We start from the raw sequence: 22721 nt of genomic DNA on the forward strand, positions 1-22721 counted from the left end.
AGAGAGAGAGAGAGAGGCACAGGCAGAGGGTGAAGCAGGCTCCATGCAGGGAGCCCAATGTGGGACTTGATCCTGGGTCTCCAGATCATGCCCTGTGCTGAAGTCGGCGCTAAACCGCTGAGTCACCGGGGCTGCCCTGATATGCATTTTTAATTAAATTTTTCATTTTCAGACAATTATGGATTGACATGTAGTTGTAGGAATCAATACAGAGAGATTCCCAGGTACCCTAAACTCAGTTCTCCCCAATGGTAGCATCTTGGAAAACTACAACATAATATTACAATCCAGATGTTGACATTGATGCAGTAATGATACAGAAGATTTCCAACATCGCAAGGATCCCTCATGTTGCATTTTTATAGCTGCACTGCCTTCCATCTCACACCCTTAACTCCTGGCAACTTTTAATCTATCCTCCATTTCTACAGTTTTGTCTTTCCAAGAGAGAATGTTGTGTAAATGGAGTCACAGTGTATGCAGTCTCTTGATATTGGCTTTTTACATTCATCATAATCCACTCAGGTACTCTAATTCTTTTTTATTGTTAAGTAGCATTCCATGGTGTATGTGTGTTAGTTTTCTAGGGCTGCCAGAACAACGGACTGCAAGCCTGGTGGCTTAAATACAGATTTATTCTCATAGTTCTGGAGGCCAAAAGTCTGAAATGAAGTGCGGCAGTGGCAGGTTGGTTTTTTCTGATGGGTCTGAGAGCAAAATTGAAGGGGAGCTTGAGGGACCTTCCAGATAACCCCTGTCCTGACTCATGCATATCTTCCCCCTTATAATTATCCCCAACCAGAATGTTACATCTGTTACAACCGTTGAACTTAACAGTGATACCTCTTTATCGCCTAAAGTTTTACTTTAAATTACATTCTATTCTGCATTCATTCTGGATGGCTCAGGTCATGATCTCAGGGTCCTGGGATCGAGCCCCATGTCAGGCCCTGTGCTCAGCAGGGAGCAGGGAGTTAGCTTGAGGTTTGAGGTTTTCTCTCTCCTCCTCCCTCTACTCCTCCCCCCACGTCACCTCAGTTCACACATTCAGTGCTCTCTCAAAAAAATAAATCTTTAAAACTTTACATTTACAAAAAAATGAATCACATTTCACTCTTGTACATTTTGTGGGTTTGAGCAATGCATAATGATGTGCGTCCATCATTATGGTATCATATAGAGTAATTTTTGCTAAAAATCCTCCATACTCCAGTTACTTATCCTGCCCCCATCCATCCTCAACTGTTGTCAACTGCTAATCTTTTTATTATCCCTATAGCTTGCCTTTTCTAGAATGCCATGTATTTAGAAGTAGACATGATGTAGCCATTTCACGCTGGCTTCATTCGCTTAATACACAGAGAAATTTCCTCCATGTCTTTTTGTGGCACGGTAGCTCATTTGAGCACTGAATAACATTGCATTGTCTGGATGAACCACGGTTTATCCATCCACCTACTAACAGACATCGTGGTTGCTTCCAAATTTTGGCTATTATGAATGAAGCTATTGTATAAAACATCTGTGGGCAGGCTTTTGTGTGGACATAAATCTCTAATTCCTTTGACTAAATACTAAGGAGTGTGATTGCTTGATCTTATGGTCAGAGTATTTTTAGTTTTGTGAGTAACTGCCAAACTGCCTTTTAAAGTGGCTGCACCATATTGTATTCCGACCAACAGTGAATGAGAGCTCCTGTTGCTGCACATCCTTGCCAGTATTTGATGTTGTCAGCATTCTGGAGTTTGGCCATCGCATAAGTGTGTAGTGGTAGCTCATTGTTTTAATTTGCACTTCACTGAAGACCTATGATGGGGAGCATCTTTCCATGTACTTATTTTCCATCAGTATATCTCCGTTGGTGAAATGTCCGTTAAGGTCTTTGACTGTTTGTAAATTCAGTTATTTGTTTTCTTATTGTTGACATTTAAGAGATCTTTGTATATTTTGGATAACAGTTCTTTATCAGATACGTGTTTTTCATCATTTTCTCTCAGTCTATGGCTTATCTTATTGTTCTCCTGACATTGTCTTTCAGAGACCAAAAGTTTTTAATTTTGGTGAAAATTATCAGTGTATCAAATATTTATTTCACAGATTGTGCCTTTGGTGTTATCTAAAAAGCTATTATACCCAAGGTCATCTAGGTTTTCTCCTATATATCCCCTAGGAGTTTTATAGTTTATGTCTTGCTTTTATTAGGTCTATGATCCATTTTGAGTTAAGTTTTATGAATGGTATAAGATCTGGTTTTTTATTCATTTTTTTGCATTTGGGCGTCCACTTGTGCTTGTACCATTTGTTGAAAATAGTAACTTTTCTCCTTTATGTTGATCATTTTGGAATACCCCATTTATTATCTGGAGTAAAATAAAGGTGAAATAGTAGTAATATTGAGACTGTAAATGCCATGAAACGTCATGTTTAAAGATAGAGCTTTTTTTCTCTAAACTGTATGTAATATATAGGACTTCAAAGCTTTTAATTTATTAATTTATTATTCTTTTTGAACTATAGTTGGTATACAATATCCTGTTAGTTTCATGTGTAAAAAAACATAGTGATTCAGCATTTGTATACATTGCAAAATGAGCACTATGATAAATCTAGTTACTGTCACCAACAAAATTATTATGATACTATTGACTAATATTTCCTGTGCTGTATTTTACATCTTTGTGACTTATTTTCTTTATAACCAGAAGTTTGTACCTCTTAACTCATTTTGCAAATTTTGCCCATCCTACTAACCTTCTCTCCTCTGGCAACCACTTGTTTGTTCTCTGTATTTATAAGTTTTTGTTTTGTTTTTTAGAGTCTACATATAATTGAAATCATATATTTGTTTTTCTCTGTCTGACTTATTTTACTTAGCATAACACCCTCTAGGTCCATCCATATTGTCACAAGTGGCAAGATTTCATTCTTTGCTTATGGCTGAATAATATTTCATTGTGGATATATATATATATATATATATATGAATAATCTGTATCCACACCACACCATACCACATCATCTTCATCCATCCATTATTGATGGACATTTAGATTGTTTCCATATCTTGGCTTTTTAAAATAATGCTGCAGGGAGCATAGGGATGCAGATATCTTTTTGTATTAGTGTTGTCGTTTTCTTTGGGTAAATACCCAGAAACAGAATTGCCAGGCTGTCTGATATTTCTATTTAAGTTGTTTTTTTTTTTCTTTTTTAATTCTAACTTCCTATGATGGTTTAATCCTTTAAAAAATGTGTTTAGTATTTAATGAAGCTAAAACTAATTTATTTACATCCTTCATGTAGTACAGCCTTTTTTTCCCCTGGCTTAATAATACTTCTAACTCTTTAATATTTTTCTTCTAAGTGTATATTCTGGTTGTTATTGGCTACTGCACCACCATATAACAGTCCTTCTAGTTCAGCTGCTTAAAATGGTACCATCTCTCTTAGGGTTTGTGTTCGTTTTCTTTTCCTGCCATAACAAATTGCAATAGACTGGGTAGCTTAAAACAACACAAATTTATTCTCTTATATTTCTGGAGATCAGATGTTGGAAATGAATCTTACGGGTGTAATGGCAAGTTGTCGATGGGGCTAATTTCTTCTGGATACTCTGGGGCCCACAGGGGTCGGGGGGGAGAATCTACTTTTTCTGTTTTTCAGCTTCTAGGTACTTTCCTCATTCCTTGGCTCCTGGCCCCACATCACAGTGCTTTTCTTCCCTTTTTGTTCTTGTCACATTGCCTTCTCTAACATAGTCCCCTTTTTCTTCCCTCTTACCAGATGCTTCTTTCGGGCTTGCCTGGATCATCTAAAATAACTTCCCTGTTCCAATGTCCTTAAACTCCCTTTTGCTATTTAAACTCTCTTTTGCTATGTAAGGTAATATATACACAGGTTCTGGAGAGGAGGGTGTAGTCATCTTAGGGGGCCTGCCATATAGTTGAAGAGATAACAAAATGTATGTTTTACTTCCCATAAATGTATTTCTTTGAATTTTGTTCAGATGTTCAGTTAATATTGACTTTTTTTTGCAATTATTGTTCCTTATTTGATATTTCATATTTTATTTTGAAGCTTATTATCATTCCTTTGATTATTGTTTTGCCTTTTTTCCTATTTATGAAATTTATTTACAAAAGGCTAATGGTAGCAGCGATGGTTTTACAGTGTTATTATTTTCAAGTATACTTCTCTAATAATTGGTTCACATTTGTGAAGTCATTCACCCTGTTTTTCGGACTCATCCTGTGTATGTATACGAATATGTGTTTTTACCATCTTACTTTGTACATTTACTTTGTCGTTCCTTGTCCACTTGTCATGTGATTCTTTGGTGGCTAGGAGGTACAGAGAAGGAACTCCCAAGAAGCTTTAGGTTCATATGGTTGTAATCTTAGCCAGAACCTAGTCCTCATGAATTTATGTCCACAAAAGTGGTTGTTTAAAAAATCTGAAGAAATTTACAGAGAAAAAAATATGTAACTAACTTAGTATGTAAAAGGACTTACTACCTAATAGGCAAACCAGCATGAATTTGTCAGAAAATCTGTGTGGGTTTAGAACCCAGGTCACAGATGGCTGAATGACGGTGATATAAATGATAATTGCTATTTACTAAATTCTGACTTTATGGTAGGTACTGTGCTAACAGCTTTTCAAGTATTATCTCATTGTATTCAGAACAACCCTGATAGTTTGGTATTATTATCAATTTTTCCGATGCTAAAACTGAAGATGAGAAAAACAGTGTGATTAAGTCATTAAGTTGAATCTCTTCTCGTTTAGTGTAATTACACTCTTTCCATTATGCCTCGATGATTTTACTTGGGAAGTGTTGATGAGCTCTGACTGTATGTATACCCTTCTTCATTACTCTTGCCGTGAACTCCACTGGTTGGAGGGGCTAATCTTTTGAACATTGCTAAGTTCTTGTTAAAAATAATCTTAAATGTTAGTTTTACTTTTTCCACATTTCACTCCGTTCTCTACCTGAGTTCCCTTTTTTGTTAGGATACTCACCTGAAACTCACTGCAGTATAATGAGGAGATTATAGCTTTCCTTACAGCATTCACCGAGGTGGCACCCTGCTCAATTTGATTGGAATTGAGTTTTCAAAATATTGATCAACATATTTATAAACAAGTCTCTCTTAGTGGGCTCTTTCTGCCTCTGATTACTTATTCAATCAATATTGATCCATTTAGATTCTAATTTAAGAAGGTGACATTTTCTGATCTTATTCTCCAGTTTTGAAGTTTTCCCTTATTGACAGTTTAGTGTCATTTACATTTTAATGACCTGTTTTCAATGGTACATGACACCATTCTTTAAATATTAATATGCCGGGTCCCCTGGGTGGCTCTGTGGTTGAGTGCCTGCCTTGGGCCCAGGGCATGACCCCAAGGTCCTGGGATTGAGTCCCACATCAGGTTCCTCGCAGGGAGTCTGATTCTCCCTCTGCCTGTGTCTCTGCCTCTCTCTCTGTGTCTCTCATGAATAAATAAATAAAATCCTAAAAAAAAAAATACTAATATGCCATGTATGACAGTGTTTCCAGAAGGTATTCCTTGCCACCACTACCTTTTTCTTGTGGGTGAATTTGAAATAGTTTGAAATTCCCTTTAGGGCAGATTTCAGGGGTTCAAAGGTCACAATAAAAGAACATGTGGCCTATGCAGTTCTCAAAAGAAGAAATGGGGAAGTCACTTATCTTGGTAGTCTTGGTATTGGGAAGATCTGGGGACTTGTGTTCATTTCCTCAGTGACAGCTCAGTCCTCAGTCCTTGTCAGAACAGTTTTCTCCAACTCTAAAAACACACCCCATGCAATATAAACACAGCTTCGTCCTGGGTTGTCACCTTGATATGATTTATTTTACCCAAGGCACAGGTCTTCCTTCAGCTACATTCCATCTGAGATTTGAAATAAACTGAGATTCTGCTTCAGTCATATTAATTCCCCTTAGGCGCCACACTTCTCAGCCTAAGTGTCCCTACTCTGTGAGGTAAATGGTTTAGCTGTTGAATAGAATGAATGCCATAGATTACATTAGATTTGAAAGCATCCAGAATTTGGGTTTTGCTTCCAGATATTTTCTTCCATTTTGTTGTTTTTTTCCCCCTTTCATTTTGTTAATGCTAACATTTAGTAAATATCGTGATGTGCAAGCTGTTTAGTTTTATAATTCTAATGATTCTGAAGGACTGTTACAAAGATGAAAATGAAACAGAAGCGTAATGTACCTATATGGTTTTCTTTAAAGTCTTCATTTTTTAAAGAAGTTGAAATAATTTATGTCTAACGTGTTCTCTTTCAGTATTGTGCTTCTGCTAAGCCAAAAACAGACACTAGAAGAGCTGAAACAGTCAGTCCAGCAGCTGAGATGCACTGAGGCAAAGTTTACAGCACAGAAAGAATTACTAGAGCAAAAAGTACAAGAAAATGAAGGGAAAGAGCCACCTCCAGTAGTGAATTATGAAGAAGATGCACGATCAGTTACATCTATGGTAAGCCAAAAAGTAATCAAAAGAAAAACTTGAAAGAGTACTATTTGGGTAACAAATGAATACAAAACTTAATTCTTTTGCTATGACAAATTATTAGTCTTGTTAATGTGCAGATCCTATTAAATTTGTCCATAAATGCAAAGTAGGCTTGTCAGTCACCTCAGGTCATCCGGAGAACACTTTCTGGAACCACTTATAGAGTCAGAGGAAAAAGCTCTTCTCTTGCCTTCAGAACTGAGTGCAAAGACCATAGTATTTTTCATCCTGGGAGACAGCAGGAAGATAGAGTGTTGTTCTTAAGATAGAAGTAAGAAATAAGGAGAAAGCTATTTATTTTTTCAAGTACAATACAATCTTATTTACCTGAGATTGATGATGTGTTTACTATTTGACAATACATTTGATTTTGTTTAAAAGTAGGTTTTTCGTGTAAATATTCTTAAACTACAATAAACACATTCAATTGCACCATCTAGAAATTCAGCTTCATTTTATGTAGTTTCATTAACTGTTTAGAATGCCGAGTTATAAATACTTTCCCTCCCTCTCTTCCTCCCTTCTTTCCTCTTTTCCTTCTTTCTTTCCATTTTAGGTTGGTTCTCACCAAGGCAGTAGTTTTGCCCCCCCAGAGGACATCTGGCAATGTCTCCACATATTTTTGGTTGTTACAGTTAGTAGGTGCTATAGCGGTATCTGATGGGTAGAGGCTACTGATGCTTCTAAGCATCCTATGATGCACAGGACAGCCCCTGCCTTCACACCCTCAACAAAAAAGGATCCAGCCCAAAATATCAGTAGTGCCAAGGTTGAAAAAGCCTCAGCTATGTCCTTGGCTTTTTCTGTGAGTAGCTGAATGTAGTCCATAGATAGAACTATCATAGTTAATGATACTATAGCTGGTATTATCGTCATTTTTAGTTTATGTGGTTCTAAATAGTAAAATTTGATTGTTAAACATATTCCAGTGTCTCTGTAAGAAAGGAGACACTTTTTGTTGTTGCTGATAAAAACATTTGTTTTGCATTTTATACAGAACAATCTGAAGTCTGGATCATGATTTGACAGTTACCCAGGGTTTTACAGACAAGGTGTCCATCCCAGTGTGGTTCTGGGGATTGGAGGTCCACACAAACACAGGCAGGAGTTGCAAGGGAGGTAGAGGGCACAGTGGGAGTGTATTTCACTCCTTTCTTAAAGAAAAGGCAGTAGAGCATTCTGAGTCACTGAAAAACTGTGCAAATGGGTCTTCTAAAAAACAGAGACTGAGTTCTTGGGGAAGGGGCCAGATAAGGATCTCGATAAATTAAAGGACTTAAAAATGTGATAAATGTGAAAATATGAAATATTTAAATTATTGTGATTATTCCCATGTTTGTTATTAATTGAGCCATACTAATCTGTATATTACATTGTTGTTAATTATATTTCCCTTCTCTCCTTTACTGTCCTATCAGATAATAAAGATTTTCCTCTATGTACTAAGGGCCCTTTCTGATTCTTGTTAATTATCTGTTATATGCATTCTTTCAGAGGAACTTATGAAGCTTTTTCTTTTACTTGGGTTTTAAAAACCTTGGCTAGTAAATCTTTGTTCCCTGAGTGTAGTTTATAATACTTCCTTGTCTCCATGTGGGTATGGAATTGGATACTTCAAAGCTTGATTCAGTGGCAGATAGTTTTAGAACTGACTACCTAATTTATTTTATTTATTTTATTTTATTTTATTTTATTTTATTTTATTTTATTTTATTTTATTTTATTTTATTTTTTTTATTTAATCTAATTGAATTTATTTATTTATTTTAAATATTTTATTTATTTATTCATGAGAGACACAGAGAGAGAAAGAGGCAGAGATACAGGCAGAGGGAGAATGTAGGGAGCCTCATGTGGGACTTGATCCCGGGTCTCCAGGGTTAGGCCCTGGGCTGAAGGCGGTGCTGAACTGCTGAAACACTGGGGCTGTCCCCTAATTTATTTTAATTAATTCTCTGTCACATGACCCATATTGGCATTATTATGACAAAACAAGATACTCAACTCACTGGATGATTAGCATATCCTCATTTGGTAACTATGACTAAAAACCAGACCTTGAAACTTAAAATATATCAGTTAATCAATTCTTACTTCTTTAGGAACTTGCAATCATTTGCAATTTTATCTTTCATAATCATTGAAGACAAAATTTTTAACAAATGAATAAATAATGTTTCAGAGAGAACATATAGCCGTTTATGAGAACAAACTGCTTTCTAGCACTTTTAAACTTCCTCTTGTACCCATTATTAAGTGATGGTGAATAACACTCTGGAAGTTTTTACAGATTGATGCGACTCATTTCATTTTATCCAATTTATTTTAAATAATTGAAATGTTAATCATGAACATATCTCTTCCTTGAGGTAGTGCCTCCAGTAATTCTTTAAGGAATTTACAGTGGAATGCCATAATAGATGTAGTTTAAAATAATAAAATAACTTTTTAAGAATCAATGGGTAATTAAAAAATCTAGTTGAATATCGAAGAATTGGAAGAACTAAAAATCAAACTATGGTATAATGGAAAATCTTGAAAATTTGGCCTAAATATTATTTAAGAGTAAGAGAGTCAATTAATTAACCCTTTTACAGGATCCTAATTATCAGCAGTGTTAACCAGGACACTTACTCTTCAATGGTGAATGCTTTTGTGGAAGGAGTGCCATATGGTGCTACAGCCCATCTTAGTGATCTTATAAAATATTATACAATTTTTAAGGTGATTCAATGTGTAATCAGTTAAGGTTGTATCATCAGGTTCTTAGATGTATTAATGTTTATTTTGGCTGTATTTTACAGTAAGTATGACAGGCTGTTTATTAATTTAAAGAAATCTAAAAAAATTGTGGAGACAGATAATTATGTCTGTCAGGAGGTCATCCCTTTTTTTTTTAAAGATTTTATTTATTTATTTATGAGAGACACACATAAAGAGAGGCGGCAGAGACACAGGCGGAGAAGCAGGCTCCCTGTGGGGAGCCCGATGTGGGACTCCACCCTGAGACTCCAGAATCATGCCCTGGCCCAACCACTGAGCACCCGCCTCCCCCAAGGGTCCCAGGAGAAGTCATCCTTCTAATTTTTTTTTTTTTTTTTAAACCTTGGCCTTATTTTGGTCAAAATACCAGGGAGGGGATCCCTGGGTGGCGCAGCAGTTTGGCGCCTGCCTTTGGCCCAGGGCGCGATCCTGGAGACCCAGGATCGAATCCCACATTGGGCTCCCGGTGCATGGAGCCTGCTTCTCCCTCTGCCTATGTCTCTGCGCCTCTCTCTCTCTCTCTCTATCATAAATAAATAAAAATTAAAAAAAATTAAAAATACCAGGGAGAAAATAATGAATATTAAGTATTGCACAGTACTTCTCTATTGTCTGGGCATAAGTATATTTCATTTATTCATTCAAAAAATATTTACTGAGCACCTACAATGTGTCAAGTACATTTCTAAGTGATTGAGATACCTCCGTGAATAAAATTAATAGAAAAAAAAGCCCTCTCTTAGAGATCACAATCTGTAGTGAGTGGCAGTTAATAAATAAGTGGTAAATTATATATTATTACTAGAAAATGATAAATGACAAGAAATAGAAACAGTAGAGTAGAGGGTTGAGTGTCTAGAGGTTGGGACAGAATTTTAAATTCAAGTCAGGATAAGCATCATTGGGAAGTTGACATTTGAACAAAGACTGGTAATGGAGCTATTAAATCCTTTAACTTCTGGGGAAAGAACATTTCAGAGGGTACACCTGTTGCAGAGGCTATCATGCAGGAGGATGTTGGACTATTCAAGGGGTGGTTAAGGAAGTTTGAGTAGAGGAGAAGGTGAGAGTATAGGGAACGAGTTTAGAGAAGCCTTGGAGAACAGTTCTTGGGGCTTTGTGGACCATTAACTAAGGATTATAGCTTTTCTCTGAGTGAAGTGGGGAGCCCCATTGGGTTGGAGAGCAGTAACAGAGGGATGACGTGCTTTGACTTTTTATTTAAACGGATTACTATGGCAGAAATGTTAAACTACTTAAGGGGAACAAGATGGAAGAAGATTATTGCAGTGACCCACGTTATAGTTTACAGTTTGAGCAAGGATGGGAGGAGCATGGGAGTTGCAAGAAGTGTTTCGCTTCCAGATGTATTTTGAAGGTTGACCGCAGGAGATTTCCTATGGATTAAATAAGGGATATGGGCAAGGATAGGCAAGGATGATTTTAATGTTTTTAGCAGGCAGACTAGAAGACTAAAATTTGAGTGCATGGAAGGATTATACCTCGAGCAGCTTTGAAGAGGAAGAGCAAGATTTTAGTTTGTCTTTTTAAGAAAAACAAGTCATTGTGAAAATTTTGTATGTGGGCCACAAGTTCAGGAGTATGATTTGGACTGGAGATATAAATTTGAGGGTTGTAAGTTAAAATCATGTGACTGTATGCAGTCACCAAGTAAGAGAGAATAGAGAAGAAAAGAGAAAGAAGGATCGAACTTTGGGGCACTTCAAGTTAAGTGGTCTAGGAGAGGAGGACCCAATAGGAAACTAAGGGAGTAACCAGTGAGTTAGTAGAAAATCAAAAGAATTTGGTGTTCTCAAAGTGTTCCGAGGAGAAAGGAGTTCCAGAATTTGGACATGCTGGGCTAAGACAAAAGAAGCCTTTGTACTGACTGCTGGAATTTTCTAAGCTTTTAATATCCAATGCCTGGGAGGGGAAATGTAGCCTGGAAGGCAGTGTCTCTGAAAATATTGACCCAGTTCCTTTTCAAAGAGCGTCTTGAAGGGGCCACAGTGCAATGGAACATACTTTGGGAAATACTGAATTAGAAGATAAATCTTTCATAGCTGATTGGGTTGTTGGCAGATTAAATGTGCTGAGAAATCTGTATGAATCTTGAGTTGTTTAAATGTTCTATAAAACCAAGGATTATTATATTTCATTCTTCAGTTCTAGCTCTTCAGGGCAGAAGAATCTGCCTTTGGAGCTTATGAGGAAGGTGAATTCTTTGTTGGCTGTCCTTGGATAATGATGGAAATACCAGAAATTTCTAATCCCTGAGTAACATTGATTTTCCTATTTTTAAAATTAATTAACTTAAAAGCATCACTTTACTTTGATTGTTTTTTATCTGTTTAGTTGTAAGAAGATAAGTTTTCAGTCAGTATCTGTTGAGTTGAGAAATTGGACTTCCTTTTCACTCCAGAGCAGCCTAGTTGTTTTACTTTATAATAGCATGTGCTATGCACCACATATAATAATTTTTGTTGAAAGAATCTTTCTTATACGTCAGATATATCTAGAATTGATGGCACTTCATAATGAGTTCTTACTTTTTAAATATGGTTAGCTGTTCTGAGAGATAATTGCCTTTACTTTGATGTTTCTGAAGTTGCACATTTTTAAGCTCTTTTGCTAGACTAATATGCAACGTCTATTTATCTTCTTCTGCAAATCTTATTAAGTTCTGCTTAGTTGAACAGCACTGTCAGTAAAATCCTGTTTTGTTATATTTGCAACCAACAAAATATCTGGTTTGTTGACTAAATATTGTCTGTCATTATGACTCATTAGTAGTCCATTTTACAGTAGTATCTGATATATTTTCAATTTTATAGTTAAACTCTAAAATGGACTGATAACAGTTGAGATCGACAACATCATTGAAGCTTTATCTGTTTTCCTCATTGGGTACACTTTCTTTCTTGAAATACATAAGCTCAATGTTAATTTGAAGCCTCTTTTCATCAAATATATTGAGAAAAGTACCAGACAAAAAATTAAGAGACCCGAATTGAGCTTTGCCTCTGCTTTCTAACCACAGTCACGTTTCTTAACCTTTCTGACTTTTCCATAGAAAGATGGAATGAATATATATCCACCTTGCCTGACAGGATTTTTATGACACTGAAATGAAATAATGTGTGTTATATATTATTGAAACACATAAGATTTTATTACGGTTTTATTCTAATAATACACCTTGGTTCATGTATAAATTAATTAGTATTCATTGAGTTAGGTATAGATTGTAGATTTTCCTGCAGGATTATCTTGTGTATATCTTATTCATAAAGGCAAAACTTTAATTTCTCTGGATAGGTAGTACATGTACAGATATTGGAGTCTAAGTGTCCTTCCTTGGTCTCTCCGTTTCCTACCTCAGAGGTAACATTCCAGAAGCGCTGTATACAGATAAAAACATAAACGTTCATTATATGCCTCCTGCTCTTACAGAAATGGTAGTGCATAAAACAATATTGTTCTGTACCTTACTTTTTAATGTAATGTATTTTAGGTATCACTTCATAATAGTGCATATACAGTTGCTTTTTTTTTTTTTCATTTGTTCAATCAATGAATTTTTGTTGTCAGGGGTAATGGTATCATTTTAGGTTTTGAGGAATAGTGCACAAAGTAAACAATTTTTTCTGTTCTCCTGGACCTTTCACTCTTTAGGTACAAACAGTTCAATGTATATATATTAAATAGTAAGTATATTAAGCATTAAACATATATGTATGTCAAGTAGTGATTAGTTCTTTGGAGAGAAATAAAGCAAGATGGAAGAAAAAGGGTGATGGGATGTATTTTTATATATGGGGTTGTCAAGTCTTCACTGATAAAGTGGCATTTATGCAGAGATCTGAAAGAACTAAGGGCGCAAGTGCTGAGACTGCCTGAAATGAGAATATTTCAGAACAGAGTAAGAGAGAATAACTCAAAGATGGGATCAGAGAAATAATAGGGATTTGGATCATACAGTCATGGAAAATTATTGTAAAGACTTTGATGCTGTTAGATATATGAGAGAACATTGAAGATTTTGAGCAAAGGAGTGACATATTTACATGGTTTTCAACCTTATGTTATTATAAAGAAAACTTTGGTAAATTCTTTATAATACTACTATGTATATAAATGGAGTTTGTGGGATCCCTGGGTGGCGCAGCGGTTTGGCGCATGCCTTTGGCCCAGGGCGCGATCCTGGAGACCCGGGATCGAATCCCACATCGGGCTCCCGGTGCATGGAGCCTGCTTCTCCCTCTGCCTATGTCTCTGCCTCTCTCTCTCTCTCTCTCTCTCTCTCTCTCTCTGTGACTATCATAAATAAATAAATAATTTAAAAAAATAAATAAATGGAGTTTGTGTGTGAGACACTTTTTAGAAGGTTTTGTGCATCTTTATAGGTTTAGATTTTACTCTCAAAATAAAAGTGTTTAAACCTGATAACAATGTCAGTTATAGATGTTAATTATTATATTAACCTTGAATTAATATATTAGTTTTGTAGGTTAATAAACTTTGCTTCTAGCTTTCCTAAGGCAGGAATTTTATCATGTTGAACCTTCAGTGACTTTGTATGCCATTAATATTATTGAATTATCCTAAGATCTGATACCTGAAGTATATTTACAGCTATATCTTATGCTTGATGTTTATTTAGTATATAAATTTCTAATATTTAAAACAATGAAGTTAAGAGATGGTTATGATTAGGTTACAAAAGCCTTGTTGGCTTTTCCAAATGACTCAAGTCAAGATTCCTTAACATTACTAATTGTCAGAGAAATGCCAATCAGAACCAGAATGAGGTATCACTCCATGCCTGTTAGAATGTCTAATATTAAAAAGATGAGAAAGAATAAGTGTTGGTGAGGATATGGAGAAAAGGAAACCTGCTTACACTGTGGTGGAAGCTCAAACTGATACAGCCACTGTGGAAAACAATATTGGAGGTTCCTCAGAAGATTAAAAATAGAACTACCCTATGATCCAACAGTTCCATTTCTGGCTATTTATCTGAAAGAAGCAGTACTAACCTGAAAAGATATCTACACCCTCATATTCATACCAGCATTGTTTACAACAGCCAAGAAATGGAAACAACCTAAGTGTGTATCAGTGGATTAAGTATGAAGATGTGGTATATATTACACAATGGAATATTGTTCATCATTAAAGAGAATGAAATCTTTTCCATTTGTGATGATATGGGTGGACCTTGAGGAATTATATGCTAGATGAAATAAGTAAGACAGAGAAAGATGAATACTATATGATATCTGTGGAATCTTTTAAAACAAAAAAATGAGCTTGGGACCCCTGGATGGCTCAATTTGTGAAGTGTCTGCCTCCAACTCAGGTCATGATCCCAGGGTCCTGGAATTGAGCCCCACATCGGGCTCCCTGCTCAGCCAGGAGCCTGCTTCTCCTTCTTCTTCTGCTTGCTGCTCCCCCAGCTTGTGTGCACGCTCTGTATCTCTCTCTTTCGCTTTCAAATAAAGAAATAAAGAAAATCTTTTTAAAAAAAAAATGAGCTCATAGTTACAGAGAACAGATTGGTGGTTGCCAGAGACAGGGTTGGGAAGTGGGGCACAGGTAAAGGTCATCTAAAGGTACAAACTTCTAGTTACAAAATACATAAGTACAAGGTATGTAATATACAGCATGGTGATTATAGTTAGTAATACTCTATTATGTATTTGAAATTTGATGAGAGTACTTCTTAAAAGTTCTCCCTATAAGAAAAAAAAATTGTAACTGTTTGGTGATAGATGTTAACTAGACTTACTGTGATTCTTTCACAATATATACAAATACTGAATCATGCCCGAAACTATTTCTTCTTTTTTCAATTATATTTCAATTAAAAAAAAGGATTCCTTTAAATATTCATTTTTCTTTGGTTCATACAAATGAAATTATTCATATGGGCCAATTGATGATGTTGGTGATGTTCTTTTGGGTTAGGTTGGATCTTCTATCCAGGAAAAAGCCCTTAAAATTTCAAAATGTTTTCAATTTATACCTTTGTTGCTTGGGGTCATATGCGTATGCAGTATATATATATATATATATATATATATATATATATATATATATGCCAAATCAAGTAAATAGTTTAAAAAAAGTAGCTTTTTCATTTATATATGTATACATACATATGTATGTGTGTATAAAAACTACTTTTCATTTTCATTTATATGTGTATCTTCATAGGTAAATAGGCGTATGTGTATATATATTTCAAACTTATTCTTTAAATTATGAATTTCTTAATATCTTTTTTTTTAAAGATTTTATTTATTCATGAGAGACACAGAAAGAGAGAGAGGCAGAGACACAGGCAGAGGGAGAAGCAGGCTTCATACAGGGAGCCCGATGCGAGACCCAATCCCGGATCCCGAGATCACACCCTGAACCAAAGGCAGCCACTCAACCGCTGAGCCATCCAGGCGTCCCTGAATTTCCTAATATCTTAGCACAAACTAATGGCCAGGGGTTAATTAGCCCTAAAAGGGTATAATAAAAGAAGAGAGTTAGGCAAGAATTAATTATCTACTATGATTAATGAAAAAAGGATTAAACACTGAGATTCATATTGTTATTTGGGATTCCTCAAGTATTTATGATTACTTAGTACATGAATATTATCTATGGGTTTTTTTTTTTTTTTGAAGGGTGGGTCAAAGATAAAATAGATTTAGACTTTGGGAGAGGGTTTGGTGGGGGAGATGGAGCAGAAGAAATCAATTAATAACTGAAAGTTGACTGTATTTTTACTTTGATGTATCTGTGCATTAAAACATCTCAAAAAATTCAGGTGCCTCGCAGTACCTAGGTGCACACCTAGCAAATGATTGTAGAGTAAATGAATAGGTAGAGAATTTCAGGATATCTTCTGGCAGGTTGTAATTGATGCCACTCAGTTTTAAAAAATGGCTTAAATGTTAAAGTTCGTTTCTATCAAATATTTCTCACTTTATAAATAATCATGGCAGTGACATTTTAAGAGAGTCTCAAGTGGTCACCGAGATAATGACTAACGTGTGATTGCAGTAGAATCATCACTGGAGAGAGCGCTCGCTTGAGCTGCAGAGCCAGGCTGCTTTGGTTTGTATCCGTGTCACTTAAAATTGTGTGATGTTAGGCGAGTCGGGGCTTTTCTCACCCTCATTTCCCAATGTCTAAAATGGGAATTACAGTTTTACCTACTCTTGGGTTCTCTGTGAGAATTGGTTAAGTCTACACATTCAAACCACCTAGAATAGTCTCTGCCACTTAGCAAACTGCTATTGTCTTTTTTAATAGCTGATTATTTGATTATCACAGAAAAGATTTAATGTGTGTGCTTATTTCCCGGCTAGTCATTATTCCTTAGTCTTTTTTTTTTTATTCCTTAGTCTTGATATTATTTTTCATTAGGCATAAATCTTTTCTTTTAAAAATCTATGCTATTAATTTTTGCATTGATAGATCAACATGTTTGGGTCTGTACTTAAAGTATTGTCTTTTGTCCACACGAGATTACAAAATATTTTTTAAATGAAGTATCATATTATTAGCTTGTGACTTATGTATTACTGACATCAATAGGGTTGACCATGTAATTTTTTTGAAGAAAAATTTTAGTGTCATTACTTTAACTACTTGAAGCTCACTTTTTTCTTCTCCTACACTATTGAAGTTTGTGTTTAAAATTGTGTGCCAAGCAGTTTTTATAAAAATACCACTCAGAATTGCATTTTAATACCAGTTTTCTTTTATGGTTTAATGTGAATGAAAGAAAAAAAAATCCCTAAATGCCATTCTATTTTATGATTACTTATTCATTCTGGAAATTAACATTTTTCTTTTAAGTTTGCAATTATAGAGCATTTAAATTGACTTTAAAAAATAAAAAATAACTCTTCTTGTAAGCTTATGCGATACTGTTAATTCACTCTATCAGTAAATCAATTTTCTGATTTTCTTTGTACTCCGTTTGTCCTTTTCCCTCAGTGTTATTTAAAGGCTCTCTTTGTAGCAGCAGGACAGGGTGCAGAAACTGGGCATTTGAATGAAATCATTCTGAGTTTATTTGCCTTTATGTGAATTTTTACCTCCCTCCCAACCTCAGTTTCTTCATCTGTAAAATGTAGTTGGTAATAGGCACCTCATAGCATCATTATCGGGACTAAATAAATGCAAAGGCAGAGGCTTGATATAGAGCTCCAGACATAGTTAGGGTGCTCAGTACACATTTTGATTTTGTTCCTTTTCTTTCCTCTGTCTTCGCCATTTCTCTTTCTTTACTGTCTGTTCCACCTTTGTCCCCATTTCTTCTCTTCCCTCCTGTACCTGTTAAACACTGTTAACCATTTCTATGAATATTGTGTCCTGTACGGAGACAACGGGGTTAATAGACAAAAATCTCTGCACTCATGGATCTACATTTAGCAGGCAGAAAATGGCAATAAACAACTGATTAACAAGAAAACATCAGTTAAGTGCTGTGATGAAATCAGCCATTAACATTCCTGAGGCTTTAGCCCTCAGCCCTTGGTTTTCAATCCTTTCTTTGTAATCCCGTATCTGTGGCCTTTTCTCCCCCTTCTGTCATTATTTAAACAACAAATGATTACTCCTAAATCTACATTTCCAAGGAAATTGGGAATATTGGAATACCAGTCAAGATAAAGATAAAAAATGAAAGCAGAGAAATTGAGTTCACACAAAAAAGGGTTAAATGTAATAAAACATTTAAATTTATTAACAATTTCATTATTACTCACTAGATTTTCTTCCTGTGATTTTTTTCCCCTCCCAGATTAACTGTTTACTTAACTCATGGACACACTATGAACTGGCATTCATTCTATGTTAGTTAAGAATTAAAAAAAAGGGGGCAGCCCTGGTGGCTCAGTTGGTTTAGCACCGCCTTCGGCCCACGGTGTGATCCTGGAGACCCGGGATCGAGTCCCACGTCAGGCTCCCTGCATGAAGCCTGCTTCTCCCTCTCCCTCTGCCTGTGTCTCTGCCTCTCGCTCTCCTCTGTGTATTCTCATGAATAAATAAAATCTTTAAAAAAAAAAAAGAATTAAAAAAAAAAGAATTAAAAAAAAGGGCAGCCCCGGTGGCAAGGCAGTTTATCGCCACCTGCGACCCGGGGTGTGATCATGGAGACCCAGGATCGAGTCCCATGTCCGGCTCCCTGCATGGAGCCTGCTTCTCCCTCTGCCTGTGACTCTGCCTCTCTCTCTCTCTCTCTCTCTCTCTGAATAAATAAAATCTTTAAAAAAAAATTAAAAAAAAGATTTTGGACTATTACAGATTAATGCAGATACATTGAGAAGACAAGAAAATTTAATTAAGAAAAAATATTTAGTTACACAGCTAATTCGTCGTAATAACTGTGAGTAATAAAATTGCTGAAAATTTCTGGGGCACCTGGGTGGCTCAGTTGATCATCCGACTCTTGATTTCAGCTCAGGTCATGGTCTCCTGGATGCTGGGATGAGCACGTCCCCCCTTGGGTTCCATGCTCCACACTCTGCAGGGAGTCTACTTGAAGGATTCTCCATCTGTCCTTCCTCCCCACACACTTGCTCTCTCTCTCTTTCTCAAATAAATAAACCTTAAAAAGTTATGAAAAATTTCTATTTATAAATGAATATAATTTTTTGTTTCTCCAATGCTATAGTTATTTTAAACATAAGCCACTCGCAAACACCTCAGTAAATGAAGGCGAGTATCTGAGAGGCCTGTAGATTATCATTGAGAGTGAAAATGCCTTGGCTTCATTTATGCTGTTATTAAAAATACCTCATCTCTTACAAATATTTTTTTCTTATAATAATATAGGGATGCTGGTGCTTAATGCAGTACCTGGCGAAAAGTAGATGCTCAATTAACTTTTCTCCAATATGTCTGATGTTGCAAAGTGAAACAAACCATCAGTGGTTAGATTCCAGTATTTAGTAAAAAGCTAGGCTCTGTCTCTACACGTTCCAGTATATAAGCACCAAACTAAACACCTACTCAGTTATTGTAGAAGGGCAAACTATTCCAGAATACGTTTTAAAAGTAATAAAGTTTTTTTTTAACACTGATAGAAAAAAATGCAGAAAATTAGACTCAACTAGTATATTTATTACTTTTATATGGACAAAAAAATTCAGTATTTTGTGTTATTTAAGCATGGCCAGGATGCACTTTGTTCTCGAAAATATCTTAGCGGTTCAGATATTTAGTGTAGTGATAACACCATTTTGGAAAAACTAGTTGACAGTACCTACTAAAGATAGACATACGCGTACCCTTATCCCAGTATGTCCACTTCCGGGCAGAGGTGCAATAGAAATCAGTACGTATACTCCTCAAAAGACATGGACAAGAATATTCGCAGGAGCACCCTATTTATATTAGACCCAAACTGGAAACTGCCAAATGTCAGCAGTAGAATAGATAAATTGTAGGATATTTACCCAGTGGAATATTCAGTAGTAATGAGAATGAACATATTGCAACTACATACAGCAGCGATGAATCTTACATGTTTAGTGAAAGATACCAGACATTACATATTTTGGGATTCCCTTTATATGGAGTTCAAAACGAGGCCAAGCTAATCCATAATACTACAAGTTAGGATACTGGTTACCCACTTACCCTTAACAGTGGTTATGCCTTGGAAATGGGGGGCGGGGGTGACTAAAAGACACACAGCAGAGTTCTGGAGAACCAGAATGACTTGTTTTTGGATATGTCTTCTGGGTATAGGGATCTTGTCAGTCTGTGAGAAGTTCATAAACTATATCCTTTTGATACTTGTTCCCTGCTCTATGTATATTGAACTCCACCTAAAATTTTCAGGGGAAAAAAAAAAATTTGTTCCAGTTTAGCATGGGCCTGGTATGAAAGCACGCTCAACTCCAGATGTGTGTATTAGTTTTTGTTCTGTGTTAGGTTGTTTATGGCTGTCTTTTCAGTTACTTGGAAGGAGTGTGAGGGGTGCTTTTAAAATTACGCAGGCCGTGGGATCCCTGGGTGGCTCAGCGGTTTGGCGCCTGCCTTTGGCCCAGGGTGCGATCCTGGAATCCCGGGATCGAGTCCCGCGTCAGGCTCCCAGCGTGGAGCCTGCTTCTCCCTCTGCCTGTGTCTCTGCCTCTCTCTCTCTCTTTCTGTGTGTCTATCATAAATAAATAAAAGAATAAATCTTTAAAAAAAGATAAAATAAAATTACACAGGCCGTGAGACACCTGGGTGGCTCAATGGTTGAGCGTCTGCCTTTGGCTCAGGGCGTGACCCCGGGATCCTGGGATCGAGTCCCACATCGGGCTCCCGGCATGGAGCCTGCTTCTCCCTCTGCCTGGGTCTCTGCCTCTCTGTGTCTCTCAGGAACAAACAAAAATCCTTTAAAATAAATTGCACAGGCCGCCCTTTTATCTTTTTGTCTCCAATTCCCTTCATATATATATATATTTTTTTCTTTGGGGGGCGGGGGGCCTGCATATCTTCCTCTCTTCCTTTCTCTTTTCTTAAAGGCCACGGTTAACTGTAATGTCCCCTGAGAAAGCGTGGTGTCTTTCGGGTCTCTTGGGTTGATAAAGTTTGAGGACTCTTGGGCAAAGGATGTTGCTCTTTTGAATTCTGCAGCGTGTTAAGCTTCACGAGGTGGTAACAGGTACCCCGGACCAGGGACTCAGGAGCTGGAGAAAGCGCGAGGCCGGCGGTGGTGGCGCGGGCATGGCAGCCGCTCGCTGAGGCGGCCTCGGGCGGGCTGTGCTGCCGGAAGGCAGGTCGGACATTGCTGAAGATGGATTTAGTCCATCTCAGTGTTGCCCAACCCTGGCCCTTCCCTTCGCAAAAGTAATTTTGCTTGAGAGAAGTACGTGGACAAAAAAAATAGAGGAGAAGGCGAAGGAAAAGGTCTTGAAACTTTGGAAAGGAGCACTGGCTTCTGGGTGCAGCCGGGACGTGAGAAGGCCCCAGGGGCCAACGCCAGGAGGATATGGCGGAGGCAGGGCCCTGAGAAGTAATGGAAAGAAAGGAGGCTGGAGATTAGGAAGGGGGCTGGCCTCAGGGGCCGAAGGACCAAGACCAGGACTGGTCGGGGTAGAAGGTCAGGCAAGAGAAAGTCTTAGTTGTCTTTTGAGATGTTTAATTAATCCAGGAGTCACTAGAATCTTAGATATTCCAAGGAGTCAGAAACTACTGAAACCCTGGCAGTTTAGATGGTTTGTGTTCCTTTTTTCATTTCTTTTTTTTCCCAATTAGATACAGTCTTCCTGGAGCCAGAACATCCTTCTTACCCCACAACATAGTTTTGTAGTTTTGACTAGGGGATAAATCAGGCTATTGTAATAAAATTTTGCTTTGGAAGGGAATCTCTCTTTCTTGCCATCCTTTGTCTCCTAAGCCCATTAAGGAAGACTCACGAAAGGAAAAAAGAGATCTGAAGAGGAGAGGACAGGAACGAGAGTAACAGGTGAAGGGAGGAAGAAGATAAATAGGGGTAAAGAGGATGGAAGGTAAAGAACATGCAGAAATAAGAGGTAGGTCAAAGTTGAAGAGAAAGGGGACTAGGAAAAAAGGAGATGGCACAGGATAGCACACGAATTTAAAATAAAATAAGGGGATTCCTGGGTGGCTCAGTGGTTTAGCGCCTGCCTTTGGCCCATGGCATGATCTTGAAGTCTCGGGATCGAGTCCCACATCGGGCTCCCTGCATGGAGCCTGTTTCTCCCTCTGCCTGTGTCTCTGCCTCTCTCTCTATGTCTATCATGAATAAATAAATAAATAAAAATCTTAAAAATATTATTGAACCAAGCTAATTTTAAGGTGTCAAAATTTTTGCTTTAAAGTGTTCAGTAAAATCTATCAAGGAATACGATTTGTGGTTCAGATACTTGGTAAGATTCATTCTCCTATTTGCAAGTTTTAGGTCAAGAGCCAAATTATTTTTTTTTTTAAGATTTTATTTATTTGAGAGAGAGAAGGAAAGAGCACGATAGGGGGAAGGGACAGAAGGAGAAGGAGAAGCAGACTCTGCTGAGCAAGGAGCCCAACCTGGGGCTCGATCCCAGGACCCTCGGATCATGACCTGAGACCAAGGCAGATGCTTAGCTGACTGAGCCACCCGGGCACCCTCCAAATTCTAATATTTCAAGAAAATTTGTTTGTGTCTAGTTATTTTAACACTAAATTATTGATTTCCAAATGGTTTTTGGGTGGTAAGAAAATGCTCAAGTGGAACATTTTGATGTTTACTTTAGTAATGTAATCCCTCCAAACAAATCTGAAAAATCATAATTTATTATAGCATTTGTGGGCAGGAGGCTTGGAGGAGTATAGACTTTCATTATCAGTTTGCTATGAATTATGTCACCATCACTTAGTTAGGGTTTATGTTAACAGAGTTTGGTTCTTAC

The 22721-nt window shown here is 37.0% G+C and overlaps 1 protein-coding gene across 3 annotated transcripts in view; it reads left to right on the top strand.

Annotated features, from left to right (window-relative positions):
* The window catches only part of FER (FER tyrosine kinase), a 437163-nt gene that overhangs the window by 122973 nt on the left and 291469 nt on the right, over positions 1-22721 (top strand). For 2 of the 3 annotated variants that reach the window (XM_055315286.1, XM_055315287.1), the window contains exon 10: positions 6321-6510. In XM_055315286.1, coding sequence (XP_055171261.1) covers positions 6321-6510 — 190 coding nt within the window. Of the gene's footprint in view, positions 1-6320; positions 6511-7102; positions 7989-22721 lie in introns of those variants that run through there. The other variant, XM_055315288.1, reaches the window with a different exon arrangement.

This window comes from Nyctereutes procyonoides, unplaced genomic scaffold (assembly GCF_905146905.1).
Source record: "Nyctereutes procyonoides isolate TBG_1078 unplaced genomic scaffold, NYPRO_anot_genome, whole genome shotgun sequence".
Lineage (NCBI taxonomy): Eukaryota > Metazoa > Chordata > Mammalia > Carnivora > Canidae > Nyctereutes > Nyctereutes procyonoides.